Source organism: Vidua chalybeata, chromosome Z (assembly GCF_026979565.1).
Source record: "Vidua chalybeata isolate OUT-0048 chromosome Z, bVidCha1 merged haplotype, whole genome shotgun sequence".
Classification (NCBI taxonomy): Eukaryota; Metazoa; Chordata; class Aves; order Passeriformes; family Viduidae; genus Vidua; species Vidua chalybeata.
Window position 1 is genome coordinate 46,375,194 of NC_071570.1, and position 22,345 is coordinate 46,397,538.

General features: G+C 40.6%; 1 protein-coding gene across 2 annotated transcripts in view; it reads right to left on the bottom strand.

The window, feature by feature from the left end:
• CPLX1 (complexin 1) overlaps window positions 1–22,345 on the bottom strand; it is a 202,781-nt gene that overhangs the window by 40,680 nt on the left and 139,756 nt on the right. For both annotated transcript variants that reach the window (XM_053931786.1, XM_053931785.1), the window contains one exon: window positions 880–1,055. In XM_053931786.1, coding sequence (XP_053787761.1) covers window positions 880–1,041 — 162 coding nt within the window. In that variant the 5' untranslated portion in view covers window positions 1,042–1,055. The remainder of the gene's footprint in view (window positions 1–879; window positions 1,056–22,345) is intronic.

Genomic DNA, 22,345 nt, shown 5'->3' on the forward strand with positions numbered 1-22,345 from the left:
CAGAAATTTGGCCCAATGCAGATATAGTTTTGTTTATGTCTGTTCTAAGACATGTTCTTAGAGCACATAGGTAGGAACTGCTCAGGGGAACACCTCTTATACTGAGCAAGACTTTCTTGTTTTATCTACAGGTATTTTCTTTGGCATGTGATATAGGTCACCTGATAGGCCTTCATCATTAGAAACCCTTGTCCAACCATTGCCCACATTTCCTTCCAAGATATCAGAACACCAGGACATCTTCTTACAAATGTAAGTTATTCTAAAGAGTCAGTTTTGACCTGGCCTGGAGGGTGAGGCATCAAAACTGTCTTCTCCCTCTACACATCAATCCCTAAGAGTCAATATATAAAAAGTTTCTTTCAGATGAATGCCATGTGAGTGGTAGAAGCCTAAATATTAGCATTAGAGTAGATTTGTCCCATATCACTGGTCAACACAATAAAGCTTTAGAATCAATACAGACAATAACTGCAACTGAAATTCACTCTCAGAAACTCACTGAATTATGACTCTTCTCACAAACCACAAATGCAAACTTGGAAAGCATCCTCAAAGGGACAAGGAAGCCTGTAATACTTAACATAATGTGTGTTATACTTAACATTTTGTGCACAACAGATGATGAGAAAAATAGATGGATTTCTTCCCTCACCTTCACTCTCTATTTCAACTTTGCAGGGCTTTTCTATGTGGGAGGTGTGTTTAAACAGGAACCGGGCTCAAGGAAGGATGTGCATAATTAGAATTTCTGTGTGGCAGAGTAGTTATCTGGTTCTATACAGGTGCCTAGGGAACTAGTCACAAATCAGCTGAAAACGGGTGTTCTTCACTGGCCATTGCAAGTTGACCAATGTGTGTTGAAAGCCAGTTACCTACCTTGTCTCGAATACCTTGTCTCATGACTTCTCTTTCAGCCTCCATCTTGGCATATTTGGCTTTCCTCTCTTCCTCTTGTTGCCGAAGGGCTTCCTGTCGTTCCTCTTCTTTCTTAGCAGCATCTGGGTCTTTCTCCTCATCCCCACCCAGCATCTTTCCCATGTCTTTGGTAGCCCCTAGAGAAAGTAGAAGAGAAAATCAGCCCTGTAAGAATATGGTGAGACCCCCCAGGATGACAACTCTCTCCTTCCCCATGCTCAGGGCCACCTGTCATTCCCTCTGCATCTGGAAAGGTTTCTCCTTTCACTGGGGAGGCAGCACACTCTCCCCCCAGGCAAGAGGTGGGCAAAGCACTTAACCTGATTAAGTTACCTGTCACTGGCAGAAGAAGCACAGCAGCAAAAGGAAGAGACCAAATTTGTAGATTTGCATGATGGCAGCATAGTTTGTTTGCAGCTCTGGAAAGGACAAGCTGCCATCCACACTGTTTTCACTTTATCAGCTCAGCCAAGTGACTGAAGGTTGATTTTGAAGGGTCTTTAATGCAATAGGCATGTAATACATCCAGAACAAAATGACACCAGGGCCAGGAAAGGAATTTGAAATCTTGATTGCAGGGATGAGTAATCACACTCTTAATTGTTGTCAGAAATTACACATCCCATGACAAGTAGGACCACATGGCATTAGCAAACAGTTGGAGTTGATGAATTCTAGGCTCCTACCATGGATCAGAAAGAAGCAGCATCTCTGCATCTCTTATCAGTTCTTGGACACCACCACCTCTAATGCTTAGTACCTAGGTGAGATCACGGCTTTGTCTTGTTCCACTGCTGAATACACGTTGTTCCCAAGTTTTCATTCCCTGTGCATTCCTGAGGCAGTTTTTTGTTGTTGTGCAAAGGCCATGCAGAACCATGCAAATGAGGAGGAGGCATCCTGCATGCCCTTTTATCCTCAAAATGCTGCATAAATCCATTTATCCTGTATTTCAGAGACATTTTTATTAGCAAATGACTGTAAAGCATCCAGCCAAGAAGAAAAACAGCAGCTGAGGAAAGGGGAAGAGCATGTACTGTGATACACCATCATGAGGGCACTGGAGGGCAGCAGCAGGATCAAGCCTGGTTACATGGATGAAGAGAAGACACATACCCTTTGGAAGCAGTGTTGGACCTTGCCTGCAGCAGGAAAACACTGCATCTTTTACTAAAAGAGGTTCCTTCATCCTGGAGAAACACTGTAGGTCCTTAGATGCTAAGTCAGGACACCTCCATATTGGCTCGTTGCTGGCTGAGGTTTACCTGATTTAATCTGAGACAGCCTTGTTCTTACACATAGTCACAAGTACACATATCCAACATCTCTTGTTTTCCATAAAGCAAAGATTTCTGGCCTTTGCAAAGGCTTGGGCTGGAAGGAGACACTATCAAAGAACTGCCAAGTAATTTTTTGTTGGTTTCATCAAAGGCTAAGTGAAGGAAAGAGTTTCTCACAACCGTTTATAAATTTCCCTTATAAATTACTTTCCAGTGTGTCAGCTCTGCTGAACGACTGTGATTGCTCGTGCTTTCCACATCAGTTCTTGGGATGGCGATTGTGAAACCTTGATCCTTAAGGGAAGAAACATTTGCAACTTGTCACAATGATTCCTCCTGAATTGCCATAGTGATGGCACTTACCAGATCAACTATTGCTTCTAATAACCACCAAGGAATTTGTGAAGAGCTAAGCAGATCCCTTTTTTTCCACACTTCTTTTCCAGGTTAAATGTTTTCCCAGAACCCTAAGTTGAAAGCAACCCAGAATCAAAAACAACTCTCCAATCCTCCAAAATATGACATAGAAATGTCCCCTTTAGATCTGCCACAGAGAAGCATGGGGAAACTAGTAATTTTAAGCCTTACAAGATCTAGTTGTAATACACAGGGTTTTTTCTTTTTGCCAGGTGGGAAATAACAACAGTAAACATGAGTGTCCGTATCCAGCTGCCTAACCACAAACCTCTTGACATTTCCGTTGTTAGGAAATCTGTGGCTTAAAACAAAAAGACATCTAGGGATCCCAGACAAACCCCACCTGGAATGGTCCCTGTCGACTGTCAGTCTTCTTCTACCACCATTTTGCATCCTTCATTGCAGGATCAAAGTAATACAAAAACTCTTGCATATTGATGGAAAATTTACCCAGACCATCTGGCAATTTATTTCCTGTAGTACAAGGAAGGCTAACTGAAATTGCAAGTAAGCTAAAACTTCATAGCAAGCAAAAAGGAAATACAGCCTAGTTGTGTCACCTCCAGGTACTGCCGGAACCTCTCTAAGCAGCCTTTTTGTGCAAACATCAGTGATCACAAATCTCACTAACATCTTTAACTTCTGAGTCCCCGCAAAAGATTTCTTCACTGATTATCAAACTACTTTGGGTTCAATAATCTATCAAGTTTATCCCTTTTTAGCTTCTCTCCAGTTAGAGCTATCCATACAGCATAATACTCTAGTTACTTAGGAAACAGAATTCAACAACAGAGATTTTTTTTTTCAACACTAAGCACTACTTCTAGGCAATCATGAAGCTATAATGTCAGCTCAGCTCATCACATAAGAAGTGAAATAGTATTATTTTCCTTTATTTCATAGACAAGACCAAGCTTTTAAATGCATAAAGCATGTTGTTCTGCAGCCATTCAGCATACAGGACACTTAGAAGAGCAAAAATCAGGATCCTCATAGATTCTCTTAATACACGTCTGATTTCAGTCACTTTCTAAGTGTTCAAAATGCTACACTGTGGCATCACTGTTAACTAATTGGAAGGAAATGTATTATGAGAACCGAAATTTTACACTACATTTTAACTAAGGACTCTTGTGTTACTTTTAGAAAAGTTTTTTTTTTCCATCTCCTTTGCTCTTCATCCTAAACTGTGGACTTTGTTGCTAACATTCCATGGATAACAGCTTCTGGTTTTAGCAGTACAGCAGCAAAGATTCCAGAGAATTCATCTATGTGCAACTGAGGTGCATCAGTTATAGGCATAAGCAAAAGGAAAGAGCAGTTGTTCTGTCCTGTCATGGTTAGACACGGAAGTGAATTTTTTCAGGAAGTTGGTAGTCAAATCAATCAGTGGTCAGATTTGGATATTGGCACCTGGAGTGACCACTGAAAGCATGGACACACCTCTGAGAACACAGAGGGTTAAAAGCAAGAACTCCCAGGGCAACTGTCTCTTTTTGGTTCCGTTCATCGGAGAGTGCAGACTCTCCCCTGCTCAGGCTGGGTGGGGGAGGGGAAGCCATGTGGCCTGGTAGAGGTAGGCCAGGGGGCTGAAGAACTGAAACTGAGCCAGCTCCTGTGGACAGAAGGGTGGAGAGAAACGGAGATGCCTTTGTCTCCCCGCCCAGAGAGTTTGACGGTACCTGAAATTTGCCGGCAGAGATGAAGGAGAAGGGTGGGGGGGAAGGTGTCCAGAATGGGAATTAAGTTCTGGGCAAAGATTTCAGCTGTCCGGGTAGTCTGAACTTTTAACCCTATCCTGGGAAATGAAGGCTTCATAAAATATTACTCCTCCTCGATTTGAAGTAGAAGAGAGACAATCTGGGACCTGAGATGTTAGAAGAAGAAATTTTTAGGTGGGAGGAGATAATGGAGTAGCTTTGGCTGGACTTTTCTTGTTAGCCATAGAGTGAACCAAATTCTCCTGCAATAGAGACTGCATTTTTAGGGGGATGCAGTGGTGAACAAAGCTTCAGCAACTACCAGCACAGGAATGGCAAGAACAGAGAAAAGCTGAGGAGGGTGTGGTGATGCCCTCTGTCCTCAGGAAGAAGAGGATCTCTGTTCTTGGACCCTCGGCCCCAGGGCAGGAAGAAAATGGGGGGAGTGTGGTCCCAAGATGAAAATCTGAACTGTTGTCTCTTTTGGTATGTGGCAAAGCATCCGTAAAGGAGACCTATGAGCAGTCTGTCCATGCACGGTGGTGAGAGCACTGTGACATGGAAAGGAGGGTGTCACACTGGCAGATTTTCTCTGGGCAGTGCCATGTGTGACATGGAAACACAGAAGGGTGGCAACTGTGTTTCCTGGGGGGTCTATGGTGCAAGAGAGACTCCTCTCTCCTTTGAGAGACTGAGAATTGATTATCTGAAGGGTGGCAACTTGATCATGAATCCCAGGTGGTGTCTCACTGTGGTTTTTTGGAATTTGGGTGGCAGGAGGAGGAGTGCTTTAGAGGGTCTTCATCCTGGATTTAGTGTGTGTGTCTTTTATAGTAGTAGTAGTAGTTTAATAATGCTTTTTTTTCCTTTGTTATTAAGTTTGGGCCTGCTCTGCTCTGTTCCTGATCACATCTCACAGTATTTATTTTGGGAAGGTGTATTTTCATGGGGGCGCTGGCATTGCACCAGTGTCAAACCGTGACATGCCGTTAAGCCCACTTCTGAGGCTTCCAAGGAAACAGAGGACAGACATACTTACTGAATCTCCTTCATATGATAAACCTGGGAGTTTTTGTCTTTATTTCATCTTTTTGTCTTTCACACCCCAATCATGACATATACTTTGACATGAAGAGAAGTCAGAGACTCCCACATTATTCATTAATCAGTATGGAGTTTCAATCAACATTATTTCTAACATCTTTAGAGAAGGCTACAGAAAGACAACAGAAACAGCTAGAGCTCCAGGACAACATTTGCCAACTGTCACCTTTCTGGTTACAAACAACCCTGCCCTCAAAGAATAAAAACTTCTATATGGAAAAAAATCCCAGAAGTAGTGTGAAAACAAGTGGCATGGCAGCTATGTCAAAGTAATAGTAATTCCCTTAGTCCATATAGGCTAAATAGCTAAACAATCTGGTGTTAAACCAAATACTATGGGTGCATTCAGATATGATGTGCTGGTTTTGGCCAGGGTAGAGTTAATTTTCTTCACAGAGAAATACTTATAGGTTGCATTTTGGATTTGTGCTGAATACATTTTTTATACATTTTTGATACAGTTTTGTTACTGCCTAGCAGGGCTTACACAGAGACAAGGCCTTTCCTGCTTTTTGTACTGCCACACTGGTGAGGAAGAATTGGGTGGTGAATGAAAGATTGGGAGGGGACATGGCCAGGACAGGTGACCCAAAGTGACCAAAGGGATATTCCAGAACTGTATTTAAAGCTGGGCACAAGAAGGAGGAATGGGGAATATTTTACTGATGTCATTTGTCTTCCCAAGTCACTGTGAGGCATGAGGGGGTCCTGCTGTCCTGGTGATGCAAAACACCTGCCTGTTCATGGGAACCAGTGAATTAATTCCTTGTTTTGCACTGCTTGTATGCATGGCTTTTGCTTTCCCTGTTAAACTGCCTTTATCTCAAACCCACAAGTTTTCTAGCTGGTGAGGGTGTGAGTGAGCAGTTGCATGGTGCTTGGTTGCTGGTTGGGGTTAAAACATGACATATGCATTCGTGTGAGTTTTGCTGTGTTAAATTGTCATTATGCATCTGAAAAGGATAAATATGGTTGTTCAGGTACATGTGGGAGACATTCCCCAGCAAAACAGCAGAAAAGCAAGTTATCTGTCTGAAAAGCAGTTTTACAGTGAAGGCTTTGGAGTTATGGTGGACAACAAGCTAACCAAGGGCTCACAATGTGTCCTTGCAGCAGAGAAGGTTAACAGTGGGCTGCATTAAGAGCACTGTTGTCCAGAGGTTGAAGGATCCTTCCCATCTACTCAGCCCTCTTGTGACAAAATTTGGAGTGATGTGCTCAGTTCTGGGATTCAAGATACAATGACAAGAGAAGACATAATGTGTACAAACTCAAGTACAGGGAATGCAATTTAAATACTAGAAAAAAAAATCGACTTGCAGAAAGTCAGTGTGGAGTCCCCATCTGTGGAGATATTTAAAAATTCATGAGCCACAGCCTTGAGCAACCTGCTGTAGGTAACCCTGTCTGAGAATGAGGTTGGACTAGACAACACTTGTAGATGAGCAACAACCTCAGGTATTGTGTGACCCTTTGAGACCTCACAAGTAAGTGTTTTGAATTACATCTGAAAGTGACTGAAGTTAATTTTGCAAGGAAAATCGTGAAGAGTACGTGCCCGAACATATCCTGTATCTGAAGAAAAGTAAATTCTTAACTGCCCAGACCTCTGTTACAGAAGCACCATCAACCATGAGCTAACCCATCAATAGCTGACTGACATCAATCCAGCTTTCATGAAGAAAACATAAACTTGCAAATCAACTTGCAAGAGTGCTGTTGAATTTGCTACTTGATAAAAAAAATAAATGTCCAAAATATGACAGGCAAATTTGTGTGCTGGGAAAGCTACAGGATTAGGATTACTAAGGATGACTTCCAGAGAAATAGGAACATCTTAGGCCTCCTTAATTAATTAAAGAATGATGGAAATTTGCACGCAACATTGTTTCAGGTAAGATAATTACATGAAATCAAAAGCTTTTCTGTTGCAAAAATCTCATTTCATATTGTAGACAAGTAATAACCAAACCTGTCTTTCAAAATGTGGGCATGTGTGTATGCTTTGATCAGAGAATGGTGCAAAAGTTCTCCCTCTCAAACACAGGTTTCACAGGAAACAGCAAGAGATTTACCTGAAACATGCATGTGCTGAAGGAATTTTAGAGGTTGCTTTTTTTGGGGTTTTTTTTTTTTTTTTTTGGAAGCACTATTTGTGGCTGAGCCATATTTAGATTGAATAGACAGGACAACAGATTCCTCAGAGTCTCTAAATCACAGCATGTCTCTTTATCACATCATCCAAACATAAGGAGCTAATCATAGAGTACTGTTCTGGAGCAGGAATGGGTCACTCATTTTTGCAGAATCACTTCAGAATCAGAACTAAGTACATTTTATTGATATCAGTGAAGATCATCAAGGCTATGATATAAAGTTTATGTCTGGAAAAAACAACCAAAATATCTGACTTCCTCCTGCTACAGTTTCAATAAAAGTGAAACAGCCCTTCAGGAAGGTATTGTGTAACATTCAAAAGTGGTACTTCCATAAAAAAAAAAATCTATGTTTGAATATTAATACTGAATAGCTCTAAAGAAACCATCACAATTTATCAATTAACTAAAAGTAATACACCTAATGAAATGGATTAGTGATTCCTTTCATAAACAAAGAACTGATGCTAAGTTCAGTTGAAGAGCTCATTTGAGAAATCATAGTATCTTGGAGAATGCTGTTTTCTGGTTTTTTGGTAATGTGGGGATGTCTGATAAGGACCACTAACATTATATTAAATTAAGAAATTCTCAATGAAATTCAAAGCTCCGAGTAGACAGAGATATTTCTCTCTGCTTACTTTTCCTGATTCACTCATTACAAATCTTAACACAAGTGATATAGGATGCATTTGTATGCATTTGTGCTCCCTGGGACAATCTATGAGTTGATGCTTATTTCTAGGTCAGTGAGAAGCCAATCTTCTTCAGCATTAGCTTTTCTGTGATATCATGGGAAAGACCCTGGAAGGATTCCAAGATGTTCATTTAGACATGTCAAGTGATGAGCCATGGACCATGTGTCCTGTGCAAGTTATGTAGTGGCACAACACAAATGGGTAAGACAAAGGAGTAAAAAAAGAAGCACTCAGAGCTTCAGTTCACTTTATTTATAAATCAACTCTACTGAAAATGGTCTGCTACTGGGGACCTTTACTTCAGCCATTCCCCTTCCTTGGACTCAACTTTCTCTGTCTCTTGTATTTTACTTAAATCTTTCTCTCTCCCTCTGTATCCAACCCAGACAAAAGATATTGCCAAACAAAACTGTTTTCTTGCAGGGAAACAAACTGGTAAACTGAGAAAATTCTCTCTAAAGGTACATGAGATAATTAAGGATATTTGGAGGTATTTAGAACACTAACTATTTTGAAACATCACCACTATGGTAATGTGTCATTTCCCTTGCAGACACCAAGGTAGACTTTAAAGGCTGATGTTGAAGGACCTTTTGCCAACTTGGTACAGAGCCAAATAGAAGCACTTTGTATTTTCTAGAATTTTTTTTCCACATTATTTGAGGCAGTAATATGTTGTAACATGTGCAAGACCTATATTTCACTCTGCAGATGGGTATTGAAGCCAAAAAGTGAATGAGGTAGCCACTTTAACAGAAAGAGGTTTTTCTTACCTTACAAGTTGCTGAATAGTCTTCTTTGGTGGATAATGGAAAGTACATTTTTACAGCAAGACCCTGTCAGCCTCATTAAAATAATTTTTTAGGTAAAATCTTAGTCTCCATGTTTTTATCTCTGTAATCTCCATCTCTGCACAGTGACAGCTCCTCTCTAGCTACATAGGACAATACAGGACTTCCACACAAACCAACATCAATCTCCTGGTACCTGCACATTTGTGCAATGAGTGGATAAATCCCTTTCCTATTGTCTTCTTCTAGCTTACAATTAGCAATTCATATTTGTAAGTGAATTCTTCATTTAGTACATTATTTATTTCTTTGCACTGGTGTCATGTCCTTTGCACTGGTGTCATGTGCTTTAACTAAAACAATAAAGTTCCCCATGAAACTTATGTGGAGACATCATTTTTAGGGGACATTCATTTCATTTCATATTAGACCTGCAGTCCAGTATCCTGGACCTTTGGAGCTCTCTTTTGTTTCTTAGAATCATAGGATCATGTAGGTTGGAAAAGACCTTTAAGGTCGTCAACTCCAACTTCTAACCTAACACTGTGAAGTCCACCACCCATCACATCCCTAAGTGCCATGTCTACATGTATTTTAAATGCCTCCAGAGATGCTGACTCTACCATTTCATTGTTACAGTCTGTTCCAATGTTTGAGAACCCTTCTGCTGGTAAAATTTTTCCACATATCCAACCTCAACCTCCACTGGAATAACTTGAGGCCATTTCCTTTTGTGCTGTCCCTTGCTACCTGGCAGAAAAGACCAACACCCAGGTGGCTAAAACCTCCTTTCAGGCAGGTGTAGAGAGTGATAAAGTCACCTCTGAGCTTTCTTCTCTCCAGGCTAAACACTCCTGGATTCCTCAGCTGCTTCTCATAGGACTTGTGCTCCAGACCCTTCACCAGCTCCCTTGCCATTCTCTGGACATGCTCCAGCACCTCAATGTCCTTCCTATAGTGAGAGGCCCAGAACTGGACACAGCATTCAAGGTATGGCCTCACCAGTGCTGAGTACATGGGGACAATCCCTGCCCTGATCCTGCTGGCCACACTATTGTCGATACAGGCTGGGTGACACTGGCTTTCTTGGCCACCTGGGCACTGGCTCATGTTCAGCTGCTATCAATCAGCAGCCCCAGGTCCTTCTCTGCTGGGCAGCTTTCCAGACACTCTGCCCCAGCCTGTAGCACTGCATGGGGTTGTTGTGACTGAACAGCATGACCTAGCACTTTGCTTGTCATTTGTTATTGAGGTTTTTAATTGCCAACAACAATTTCCATTTCATGACAAATGAGAAAGCACCACTGGGCTAATACATATCTGTTATTGAAAATGATCCTATAGGTGGTTTTCCAGGCTGAAGCAGGTGCTACATTTTATAATCAGTTTCTGAAAGATGTCAAGCACTCTTGATGGCATGTCAATTGTATCTGTTTGCATCAGAGTTAGCGTTCTTATATTGTACTGTGCCATGTACTTTTGATTCAGTATAATTAATATCTCTGAGGAGTAAAATATTCAGTTCATTCATTAGCTTGTGAAACTCCTCTGCTGTAAAAAAAGACAGAAAACAACAACAACCAAAAAAAAAAAAAAAAAAAAAAACACCAAAAACACCAACAAAAAACACACACTCCGTAACTCAACTATATTTCACTAATATTCTCTGATGGACTTTTTCATTCTCATTCTGCTCTGTAACCTTTCATGAAGCCTACCAAGCAGCATGAACAATTATTTTCTGATACACAAGTGTACACCAAATAACCGTAAATATTGTAAGATGACACCATTTCAACCGTAAATATTGCAAGATGACACCATTTCATGCTGAGAACTTTAAGATGGAGATACATTATGGTATGATTGACACAAACATACAACACAAATGTGCAAAGACAGAAGCTGCAGGAAGGTTATCAGATACCTCTGGCTTGGGTAGGGTAAGGCTCTGCAGAAGAAAGAAACTTAGGTTCAGTTCCATATATAAACCCATTTCACATTCTGCACAGGTTTAATTTTCATCTGACTGCATCATTCTGCAACTGAAATCATGGTGAAACACTTCTGCCACTGCTTTTTGAAGACGCATAGGTTGTTAGGATAAGCTATTGCTTCAGTCACTGATAAAAGTAATAATTGCATTGATTGGAAACAGATTGTCTGGAAATGTTGTGAGTTCACATAAGCAAGTCCTGTGGAAGATGGCAACAAACAGTTGGATCAAAGAATAGAATTTTAAAACATAATTTATAGTCCAGTTTTGTTACACAAGGTTTTACTTCAGTGTGGATATATGTTTAAGTAGCACACCCATAACTACAAATTTGTCATACAAGGAAACACATGCACATGCAAAGGTCAGTGTTATCAGTGCCAATGTGTCTGGGTCAGCCTGGCCCAAAAATGTGTCTCGGGCTGGGGGCACACCATCAGACAAATGTAGCTCATCATGTTGCTGGCTCAGATCCCTCCACAGATAGAACTTAGGCTTTTGCTCACACATACTTCACACAGATATTTTAATAAACAGACACTGTGACAGAGCACTCTCCCTTACCCATTCCACACTGTTGCCTGTGTCCACTGCAGAAGAGCACCAGGTTGTGAGTCTTCAAGATCCTGCAGCTGTGCAAATAGGGGAGGAGCTATTTTTTTTCCTGAGGCCAACACACACAGCAGGCAGGTTCCTGAGACTCCTTTTACCTACTTCCTACCAGTTAAATCCTGCTACAAGGTGGCAAGAGGAAAAAGCAAAAAGATGGAAACAAAAGCAATCATTCTTTGCACCCAGCACTAAGAGAATATTCAACCACTGTGCCCCCACTGGCTATAGGCAGCTTGCACAGGAAGAGAAATGAAAATGATGCAGACATAATGGGGAGTGATTCTGGGTTACCAGACTGAGATGCCAGCTGAAGAGTACAAATCTGACTCTGCTTTTGGAGGGTTCATTACTACTCCAAGATACCTGGAGGGCCACAGTCTTCTACTTATGCTACCACGTGTGTGCAACCCTAGCTAAAACACGCTCTGCCTTGCTTTCAGGCACATTGTATAAGTACATTTCCAGATGTACTACATGAAAATAGCAACCCACACACTGTTCTTTTGAACTATGACACAAATCTCTTCCCTAAAAGACAAGATGATGCCTTTTATTACTTAGTAAGGGATTAAGAGACATTTTAAGGTTAAGAGGATTTACAGCAATTAAGATAATGTAAATTTCTGTTACTGTCTCTGCTCCAGAGCTGCTGCATGCACCTTTGGGAGGTACTCCCATTTCTCCTCAGGACTTTTGTTGATCTTCATTGTTTGCATTGTAAAGCCTCTCAATCCAGGCAATTTTGAGCCAGATCTACACCTGGAAGGGTGTAGTCCCTTTTTCAGGGGAACACTCCATGCAACCCCACAACCATAAAGCAGGAACAGCTCCCTGTATAGCATAAATGCAGTGGCTTCTGTTCCAGTTTTGATCAATAATCCCTGGCAAATGCTTGTCTTGTCCTCCTGAGCACTATGACCCAGCTAGAATGTAGCTGTAAATAATCTCTGAACAGGTTCCCCTTCTACTTCATAGAGGTCTGCTCTAGCTAGTCACAGATCTTGGGATGAGATTCTTCAGGCCAAGTGGAAGCACCTATCTTAGGAGGAGAATTCTCCTCTGGGCTTGCTCACCTGATATCTACTGATGGAGAAATTAATGTAGGCATCTTGTTCACAGGAGCCCACCTGTATTCAGCATTCTGGCAATAGTCACATGTAGCTTGTAGTTCCAGTGGGGGAAAAAAAAAAAAAAAAGGACTTGAAAGCACATCTGCTTGCCACAATATTTATTTGCCTGTGATTTATGATTGTTTCAGTCCTGCTTTCCTGCTTCAGAGAAATTATTCACTTTGGCACAGAAAGAACAGCTGAATAATAATAAAAAAATGCTAACTGTGTAAATCTCTGCTGCTCTAACAGATTTCCTAAATTCATCCTGGCGACAGATTCCAGACCTTCTCTGTTGCCTTGGAAAATGATGGTCTTCTTCTGACTGACAAGGATGATGAGTCTATTCAGAAAGCCCAGAAATATCAGTCTGTAAGATAATCCTGCTGACTGGAATTTTCCTGTTGCTTTAAAGAAAGGCTAACAGAGATTGAAGCAACACCATAAAACAGTACATTTGATGACACTTTTAGTACATATACATAGAATGTTTCTGAATTAGCAGCCAGCCCGAACCTATCTGAAGAAGCTGTGAGACCAAGGAAGTCAGAAGAACATGACACCTCTCTGGTGGGAAGCAAGTCATCTATCTGTGCTGCCATGGAAGGGCAAATGCTGCTCCTTTATGGAGTTCCAAGTTCCAGATTAGTCATGTTATACCTGGGGCAGGGGTGGAGGAGGATGTAGATTAGATGACCTTTTAAAGGTCCTTTCCAACAAACTACTCTGTGATTTATTACCAGATGCCTTAAAATAATATGTTAGCTCTGAAGCCAGATGAATTTTTTAAGTAATACTAAGAGCAAAAAAAACATTTTTTAAATTAAAAAAAAGAAACCAACAAAAACCACAAAATCAAACAAACAAACAAAATAAACAAGAAGACCAGACATGTTAGCAAGATATTATGGCTGCCCCAGTTGCTTCCTCAGGGACTTGGGTGGTACATTGCAAACTGTTCCCCTGGCCCTCCAAAGATTTTCTAAGACGGCTTTTCTCCTTGAAATAGACTAATGCATTGGCAGGAGGAAATGACACTGCATAAGGGCACTGGGATGAGCCATAAGCTAAACCATCACTGAAACACAACATCCTCACACAGGAAAGTTCTAAAGAGACTCAGTCAAATCTTCAGGAATCTTTATGAGCTTTTCCCATGCAGTTGAGTTCTTATGATGAGATGTCATTGGGAATTTCTACATAGCAGCAAGTTTAAACAGCTCTAATGAGCTTAGCTGGTAAAAATACTTACATAACAGGAAAGATAGGAACTCCTTAGAAATAATTACTTCACCTTCACTTATTTTCTTAATATACTTCAAGAAATGTGGATGTTTGTTAACAGCAGCGTAGCAATACTCTGGTGCTGTGGTGCTTCTTGGTAGCTACAGGGATTTCAGTGGGATAATACTATACCAGAGAAAAACATTATTTGGAATGCACCTTTACTCAAGTCAGGAGCTTGTAAGTTCCATCTTACTGAATCGAATCAAGTTTTCTTTGGAAAAATGTTAGCATAATTTCTGTCAGTGATCTGTCATGTTTTTTCAAGCTTGAGGGCCAGTAAGCCGGCTGTGAGTGGAGGAGACAGAGTTTTCATAAGGAGCTGTGGAACTTCCACAGTGAAGCAACACCAGTGGTTGCAGACACATTGTGACCAGGAAGAAGTCTTTAAATCTGGGTTGCTCTCAGTGATTTCTTCATACAGCCACAAACACAAATACAACATACACACTCACACACACAAAAGCATTGTATCTGCTAGCCAAAGTAGCTCTCTCTCCTCTCTCTGCAGCTTGGATTATTTCAGTTTTATGTGGGAGTTCCATCATGGATGCAGAACTGATGGAACAGACCAGTCTATCCAGAAGAAAAAATTAAAGACTAAATGTCTAAGTGTGACTCCAGGACTTTAAGAATAAAAACTATCCAAAAAGCCATTTATTTCCCTTAAATTAAAAAAAAAATTACTTCAGAGATGTGACTTCTCAAATCACTTATTAACAGATTTGACATCACATGACATCATTGAGGATTCTTTTTCAATACCATTTAGTGGAGTACTTTTAGAAATCTGCAAGAATGAAAAAAAGTACCCAAAAATAGGAGAAGAAGCACTGCTAGAGTATTTGGTCCCTTGTAAGTTCAAAACTTTCAAGAGATCTGAGATGCCAAAACTGACATGAGACGAAAATAACTGAAGTCACTTTCAGTCTAAGATTTAGGGGTTTATTTGAAACAAAGTAATAAGAAAAATCAACGGCAAGGCAGTCATTAATGTATTACATTGTTTCATATTCTAACACATTATAGATGCAAATGCAAAGTTGAAAACACATTCTTTTAATAGAGGATAAAAATAAAACGAGAAATAACTTATAGGAACAGTCTGCTGAACTGTTGTTCATGCTTCAAGTATGATAATTAGGTAAGATGTGTGAGGCTCTTTTCAAAGGTGTCATTGATTGGTTATTATGTGGTGGTTTTTTCTCACCAGCAAACCTGAAAATCTTTGTCCTGGCAAGTTGCAGATTCAGTATGAAACCTTTGCTCTGCATAAACTTCCATAAATAGGAAGTTGCCTTCACAAGCATGTAGCTAAAGAATGTCAAAACATAAATCCCTATGTCTCTGGACTCCGGAAACACAGCTCCCATATTTGCCCTGTGGCTATTGTCTCTTTTCATGCACACCACACTCTGGATTAGCCTTTAGTGTTGATTAACACAACTCTGAACTCCACATCATTATCTTCCCCTCTATGAAGGTGACTTCACGCTTTTTTCACTGCTTGCAAATGTTTTTCAGGGATCTCATTACGCAGTTTGCAACTCAGGCCTTTGAACACCTCAACAGAAAAACAGCCTCAGAGATTGTGAGCAGTAAGTCTAATGTGACATCCTGAAAAACCATCTCTCAGACTAAGCAAGTCCATTTCCTTAAAATATCTGTAAAAAGAAAGAAACATCTATTCCCAAACTGATGCATGTATCATTTCTGTTGCACATGTTCCTACTTTGTAGGTAAGCCTTCTCTTTCACTCCTTTTGTGCTTCTAGGTCCTGAAGACCCCTATGGGTCCCAAACTCAAAACAAAGGCTGCTCTTTGTTTTTACATGGGCAGAAACAGATTTGTGAGATACTTCCCCAAGTAGGCTTTATCATTTGTTGACAAGTCTAAGGCCACTCCAGCCATCTAATATTACTGAAGCCTATACTTCAGCTTTGCTCTTGGTGCCTCTTTCATATCTTGGTGTTTTGTTCAGTCCTCGTCGCAGTGGGAATTGCACAGCCCATTTTGAATAGGCAGATCTCAGTAAAGGAAGTTAGGAACATTTTCTTGCAGAATTTTATAGCAATTTGCTTCAAGAGGCAAAAGTCCCACAGTGCTGATGAACATTCAGGGAGCAAAGACCTCTTGTAAGTCACCTTGTAGCCTTGATTGAAGAAGATGTGCTTGTTCTATTTTCAGTCTTCCATCAGTAGCTCTTTCTTTCACCCTTTTTAATATACAGGCCATGCCTGCTATTGATCTACACATTTTTCAGCATAGTATGTAGTTACCTCAGTCTACAGAATTACTCAGAAAAGCTCAAGGGATCAAGAGATAATTGAGCAAGAAAAATAATTTATGTAATTTCTGTACTTTTTGCTTTTTACTTCAGGAGAGTCAAAAGAAAATTGGACGAGAAACACTTTTGAACCACAAGAAAATGGTTTTTGAAAACCTTTCTATGAAAGACTTTAAACTGTTGCCTAATTTGAGATTTTGCATCCTCATTTAAGGATCAAAGATGACAAAAACAAGATTTCAAGAGTTCACAACTCTAAATTAACCTCAACTCAGAGAAATATTACATAAATGAAAAGGTAATAATACAGTACTAAAGCAAAAAATATTTTTATGAATGCCTATCTAGTGAAAAGGACAAGGGAAGAGTTGTGTTAAGACTACTGCTCTGATTCCTTGAATTCATCTGGATTTACATGGAGAAAGATTACTATGTAAAGCAACGCAGCTGCATTCACCCTACATTCATTACTTGTACGAATATCACCTTCTCCCTTGCTCCAAAGATGATGGAGATGATGGTCAGGGCTGCTCAGACAGCTATAGCTCAAGCAAGCACATCTTTTTCCTTTGGGAAATGTCTGTTGTTTTAAGTCTACTAAGCCTTCTCTCCAGACACACTCTGTCCTTCTTCTTTCCTGAATGGAAGGTACAGCAGGAGTGCAAAAAGCAGCCCTCCACAAGGCTCTCTTTACAAGCCATAGCCACACTTGTTGCCTTATCTAAGCAACAGAAAAGTCAGAGTTTGAAAGAGCCTCTGAGGGGACAGCCCAAAAACTTGATACTACACTGTGGTATAGGTAGAGCAGGAAGAATCCTATATAGTTCTAGATACCCAAACATCAAATCCAACACAATCAATAGGGATTATTATATCCTGCTCTCTCGCAGCCAAATCCCTCAGAGCCATGAAGAAAGGACTACCATATTCATTTGGTGTATAAAATGACTGCTTCCCATACTCTGCTAAAAAGCTGCAGGTTTTTTTCTTGTGGCAAATAGATATTCTATTCAAGCCCATTGGTCCTTTGTATTCATAGATTCACATCTGAATTATTACCAAACCAATTGTTTTACAAATGTGCAGTATCCAGTGGTTTGTTGAGTAGCTTAATCATGTTATGGAGGCATCACAGCAGGGTCTCTAACCTAGAAGAAAGATGACTATCAAATTATCTTTTTCCATTTTTTTCACAGTATATCCTCTGTGGACTATACTGAATGTAAATACAACATAATATGTCATTACTGCCAAAATGGAACCAGAAATAGCATTATTCAGACTTAAGAATGGACTAACTGGAAGATAATATGAGACTTTGGCAATACCTTACCTTGAACAGAAAATTCTGCAGCTCCAAGTTCGGTCTTGTTTGATGTTTCTGTCACCTGTCCTCTAGACTCAGGAACAATCCACACACAAGTGCATTGGTTACACTGACCTCTCCTTGCTGTGACTCTGAGCACTGCAGTATTAGCAGTTGGTAGGAGGAGAGAAAACTGTCACCAAATGTCAGGACAGTATTTCTGGTGGCTGCAGAGCTTCTCCTCTATCTGCTCTAGATGTATGCTCACAATAATAGCTGATGTAGTTGAACTAACCCAGATGAAACATATTCAGGGCAGGTCCTCTAACAGATTCCTTTCCAAGCTCTTGCTAGTAGTGCTGCTCAACCCAGGCATTCCAAGCCAGCTGGGAGCCCACTGGCTACCTAAGACTTCCAAGAGACAGCAGGAATATACCAGAGCATTTCAACACATCTGTGATTATCTACAGAGTCACCAGATCCAGAACTATCCTGTGTTCACTGTACACTAGTACTAGTACACTAGTACTAGTACTAGTACACTAGTACATCACAGTACTAGTGATGTCCTTCCCTATCCTCGGCCAAGAGAAAAAAGCTCTGGATTTTTAATACCTACTTACTATGGCAGGATGTGGAATTACCATCTCATAAAACCCCTCATCCTTGTAGGATATCAATCCATGCCCACTAAGCTTGAGACCCAAAGGACCACAAGGATCAAATATAAAGCTTTCATTACCAAAAAGAGACCCCAGACCCTTATGCTTCAACTGGAAGAGACTGGTATGAACTCCACTGTCAGAAATGCAGTAAACCCATACTTCCACAGTGAAACCCAGTGATGACAAACAGAATGCATCATATGCTACAAAGAGACTTGTTCAGAGTTAATCTTTTTTGCACCCTTAGTACTTGCTCTGGAATCAAAGGTCACTGGAGCAAGGCTGACATGACAGCACAATCAAAATCATTTCACAGTTTGCTGTTTGCTGTTTGAAACATAATCCAACATGTAGCCAGCTGACATGTAATGCTGTAGTCATACACACAGACATATGCAGAGGAAAGGAGGGAAAGGCACAATTACAAGCTTTGCATAGAGAAACAATACTGGTCACTCCAATAGCCAATTAAATATATTTAGGATCCTCGCTTACAACCAAGAATAGCAGGCATAAGGAGGCATATCAAAAGGACAGTTTCAGCACTGAGATATTTCATAAATGCTCTCCAGATTAATCAGGAGGAGGGACTCTTATTTTCAATCTGTCTGCGATCACAACTGCAATTGGATTCAACCTCATTTTTGCAGACAGATGAGATGCTATACTGAAAAGCCACCCATTTTTTCCTGTGAAAAGCCAAGAGATCACCATTCACGTTAGGCTTGGGGGGGAAAGTGAATAAAAAAACATTTAAAGTTCATATATCCTCAGCTATAGGAAGTGAAAGTATTTTAAATAGAATCAAAAAATCCTAATCAAAGAGGATCTTTGGAAAGATCTAGCGGTTGAATAAAGTTTATGAATTCACCTACAGCAATAGTCTGAAGGAATAAACTAAGAGAAGAACAGTGGATTTTGTGGGGTGTTTAAGCAGATAGCACTGTCATGAATAGGTGCACATTCACGTAAATATGTAATTTAGACTCCTTTTGCACTATATGAAAGGTCTGTGCAGCTTGTCAAGGTAAGTGAGATGCCATGAATGTAGGTCATCAAGAATGATAGAAATGTGACAGCTTGGCTACAAGAAACTATTAATAGAGAGGTTAAGATGAAAAGGAAGAGAGAAAGGAAGAGATGTATTAGAGAGAGATGGGAGGGGAAGGGAAGGGAAGGGAAGGGAAGGGAAGGGAAGGGAAGGGAAGGGAAGGGAAGGGAAGGGAAGGGAAGGGAAGGGAAGGGAAGGGAAGGGAAGGGAAGGGAAGGGAAGGGAAGGGAAGGGAAGGGAAGGGAAGGGAAGGGAAGGGAAGGGAAGGGAAGGGAAGGGAAGGGAAGGGAAGGGAAGGGAAGGGAAGGGAAGGGAAGGGAAGGGAAGGGAAGGGAAGGGAAGGGAAGGGAAGGGAAGGGAAGGGAAGGGAAGGGAAGGGAAGGGAAGGGAAGGGAAGGGAAGGGAAGGGAAGGGAAGGGAAGGGAAGGGAAGGGAAGGGAAGGGAAGGGAAGGGAAGGGAAGGGAAGGGAAGGGAAGGGAAGGGAAGGGAAGGGAAGGGAAGGGAAGGGAAGGGAAGGGAAGGGAAGGGAAGGGAAGGGAAGGGAAGGGGTATTTTGTGAGTATTTGACAATGTTGCTACTTGACATGGATAAATATTTTGGTGTTTGGAAGTTTCAGAAGGGCTGTTACCATCAGAGCATTTTGACATACCAAGACTGTTCTACCAGAAAGATCCTTCAGTAAGTAAAATGCTTGCTTCCATTTCTTCCCCAAATGGGGAAACATTGCTTCAGGCCACAGGAATGGACTCTTGTCTATTCCTTGTCAAGGGAAAGATCATGCTGACATCACTTTCACAGATGAACTGAGTGTTGCAACAAGTCTCTTGCTAAAAATTGAACTAGTCATTTCTATCTCTCAAATACACTCACTTCCAATAGGATTGTTTTGTCCTTCTTATTCAGGAAGAAACTGTATCCAACACTAAGGATGTAAAATGCAAGGAAGATATAATGACAACGTGACATCACATAGGTAAAATGGACCTTATCTCTTCAGGGTAATTAAGAATAACCTTCTAGCGTTCTTTTTTCTACCTCACATATATGGACTGCATTTGTGGACGACTAAGTGGATAAATAAGGTCTAAACCATGTAACAGTCAAGTAATTGTTAGCAAAGGTAAAAAATAGAGCTAGACTGAAGAGGATATTATCCTTTAGCATGTGGAGCATGTTACATATTGGCTTATGAGTTTAAGAAGATAAGCATACTGTTCAAGGTAATCAGCTCTTTGGTTACAGACATTCAAATTAAGCAATTTGGATATTTATTTCTGCTAGTAATTTAAGTGCACAAGCAATTTAGTCACTCAGGAAAAGTGTCTGAAAGATAGCATCCCCAAAACCAAATAGAGCCATTTCTGTCATAATTTTGTTTTGCCTTGAAAGTTAACACTTTCTCTGTTATCTGTGGAACATGCAACTCCTATCAAACAAGGAGTTTTGAAAGAACTAGATCAACAAGATAACCAAGAATATTTTGGAATTTTGAAGTAGAGTGTTAAGTCTACATATGGAAATGCAAGGTTTTTGTAATTCAATATGTAGACTAACAATGTACTTCAATGTAAAACTGAAGGTCACAATAGAAAATAAAATGAAGTTAAGAACACCATCAGAATTTGTAGCAGGAAAAGGTGATCATTCCAAGCCCATCATCAAACATTTTATTTATCCATAAAAAGATTTTATAATCAAACAGAAAAAATATAAGTTGCTTATTTTTCATAAACTTCATTCTTTTGCAAGAACACAGATGTATGTTCTTTAATCCTGCAAAGTCCAGAAGTTTGAAAACAGTTCAATTTCTTTAAAAAAGAAGAAATCCCATTATATAAGCCTAGCATTTCAATAGGTTGCATTTTATCTCATCAGTATTTTTCCATCAGCAGTTGTCAAACTTCAGCTGGGAGGGTTCATCTGTGATGTACAGTGTGCTGTATGTATGGAATACAACATGCAAGAATCCTTCATCTCCCCATCTGCTGGGTGACAGAATTACAAGGCACCCTGTAATTCTGGTCATGCTTTGTCAAACACTGACACAAGTACTTCCAAACTGAATCGCAAATTTTGTGGCGCTATTTATCTAATACAAACTCTTCTCAAAGAGGCATTTACAGTTAGTGGGCTGTTCCCTGAAGAGGGAAGAAGGGAAATATATCTATTCAGGATTTTTCTATTCTGTACTTTATTTTGGCATTTCCTTACATTCCAGGTTCTAACTTTGTGCAAGTGTTTGATGTTTGCCTGTGATCATACTCTTGTGCTAAATGCTGCTCCACAGTGTAGCTGAGATATATGGATGCAGAAAAACTTGCCATGAAAGAGTCTGGTGCCCAAAATCTTCTTTGCCTTTTTGTAGAAGCAGCTAAATAGTCTCCTGCTAGGCTAGTAGTTTCTGCTGTTATTCATCAAATTATACACACTGGTTGATATTTTTCCTTAAGTGACAAAAATGGATGAATTCCCAATTCATTCCTCTTACTCCATCCTTACATTGTAATCCCAAATGTCCCTGTGCAAATCTTTCCAGGGCTCTTCTGAAGATTGGAATCCACTATAGGCCACCTCATCAGGGGGAGTTACCCACAATGTCTTCTTGCTTCAATTACAGGTAACATCATGCTTGCAAGCTCTCATCCTGATGGGAAATTTCCACCACCTGGACCTCTGCTGGGAAAGCAGCTCAGCTGGCTTCAAGAAACCTAAGAGACTCGTGGAGTATGTAGAGAACAACTTCCTGGTCCAGGTGTCAGGCAAGCCAGCCAGAGGTGCGGCATTCCTGGGCCTGGCACTCAGCAGTGCAGAGGGGCTCATTGAAGAGGTCATGGCTGGGAGCAGCCGGGGCTGTAGCAGGCACAGCCTGGTTGAGTTCAGGATCTCAAGGAATATGAGGCAGCAAAGAGAAACTCCAGACCCTAAAACCTGGAAGAGTGAATTTCCAGATGTTTAAAGGGTTAGTGGAT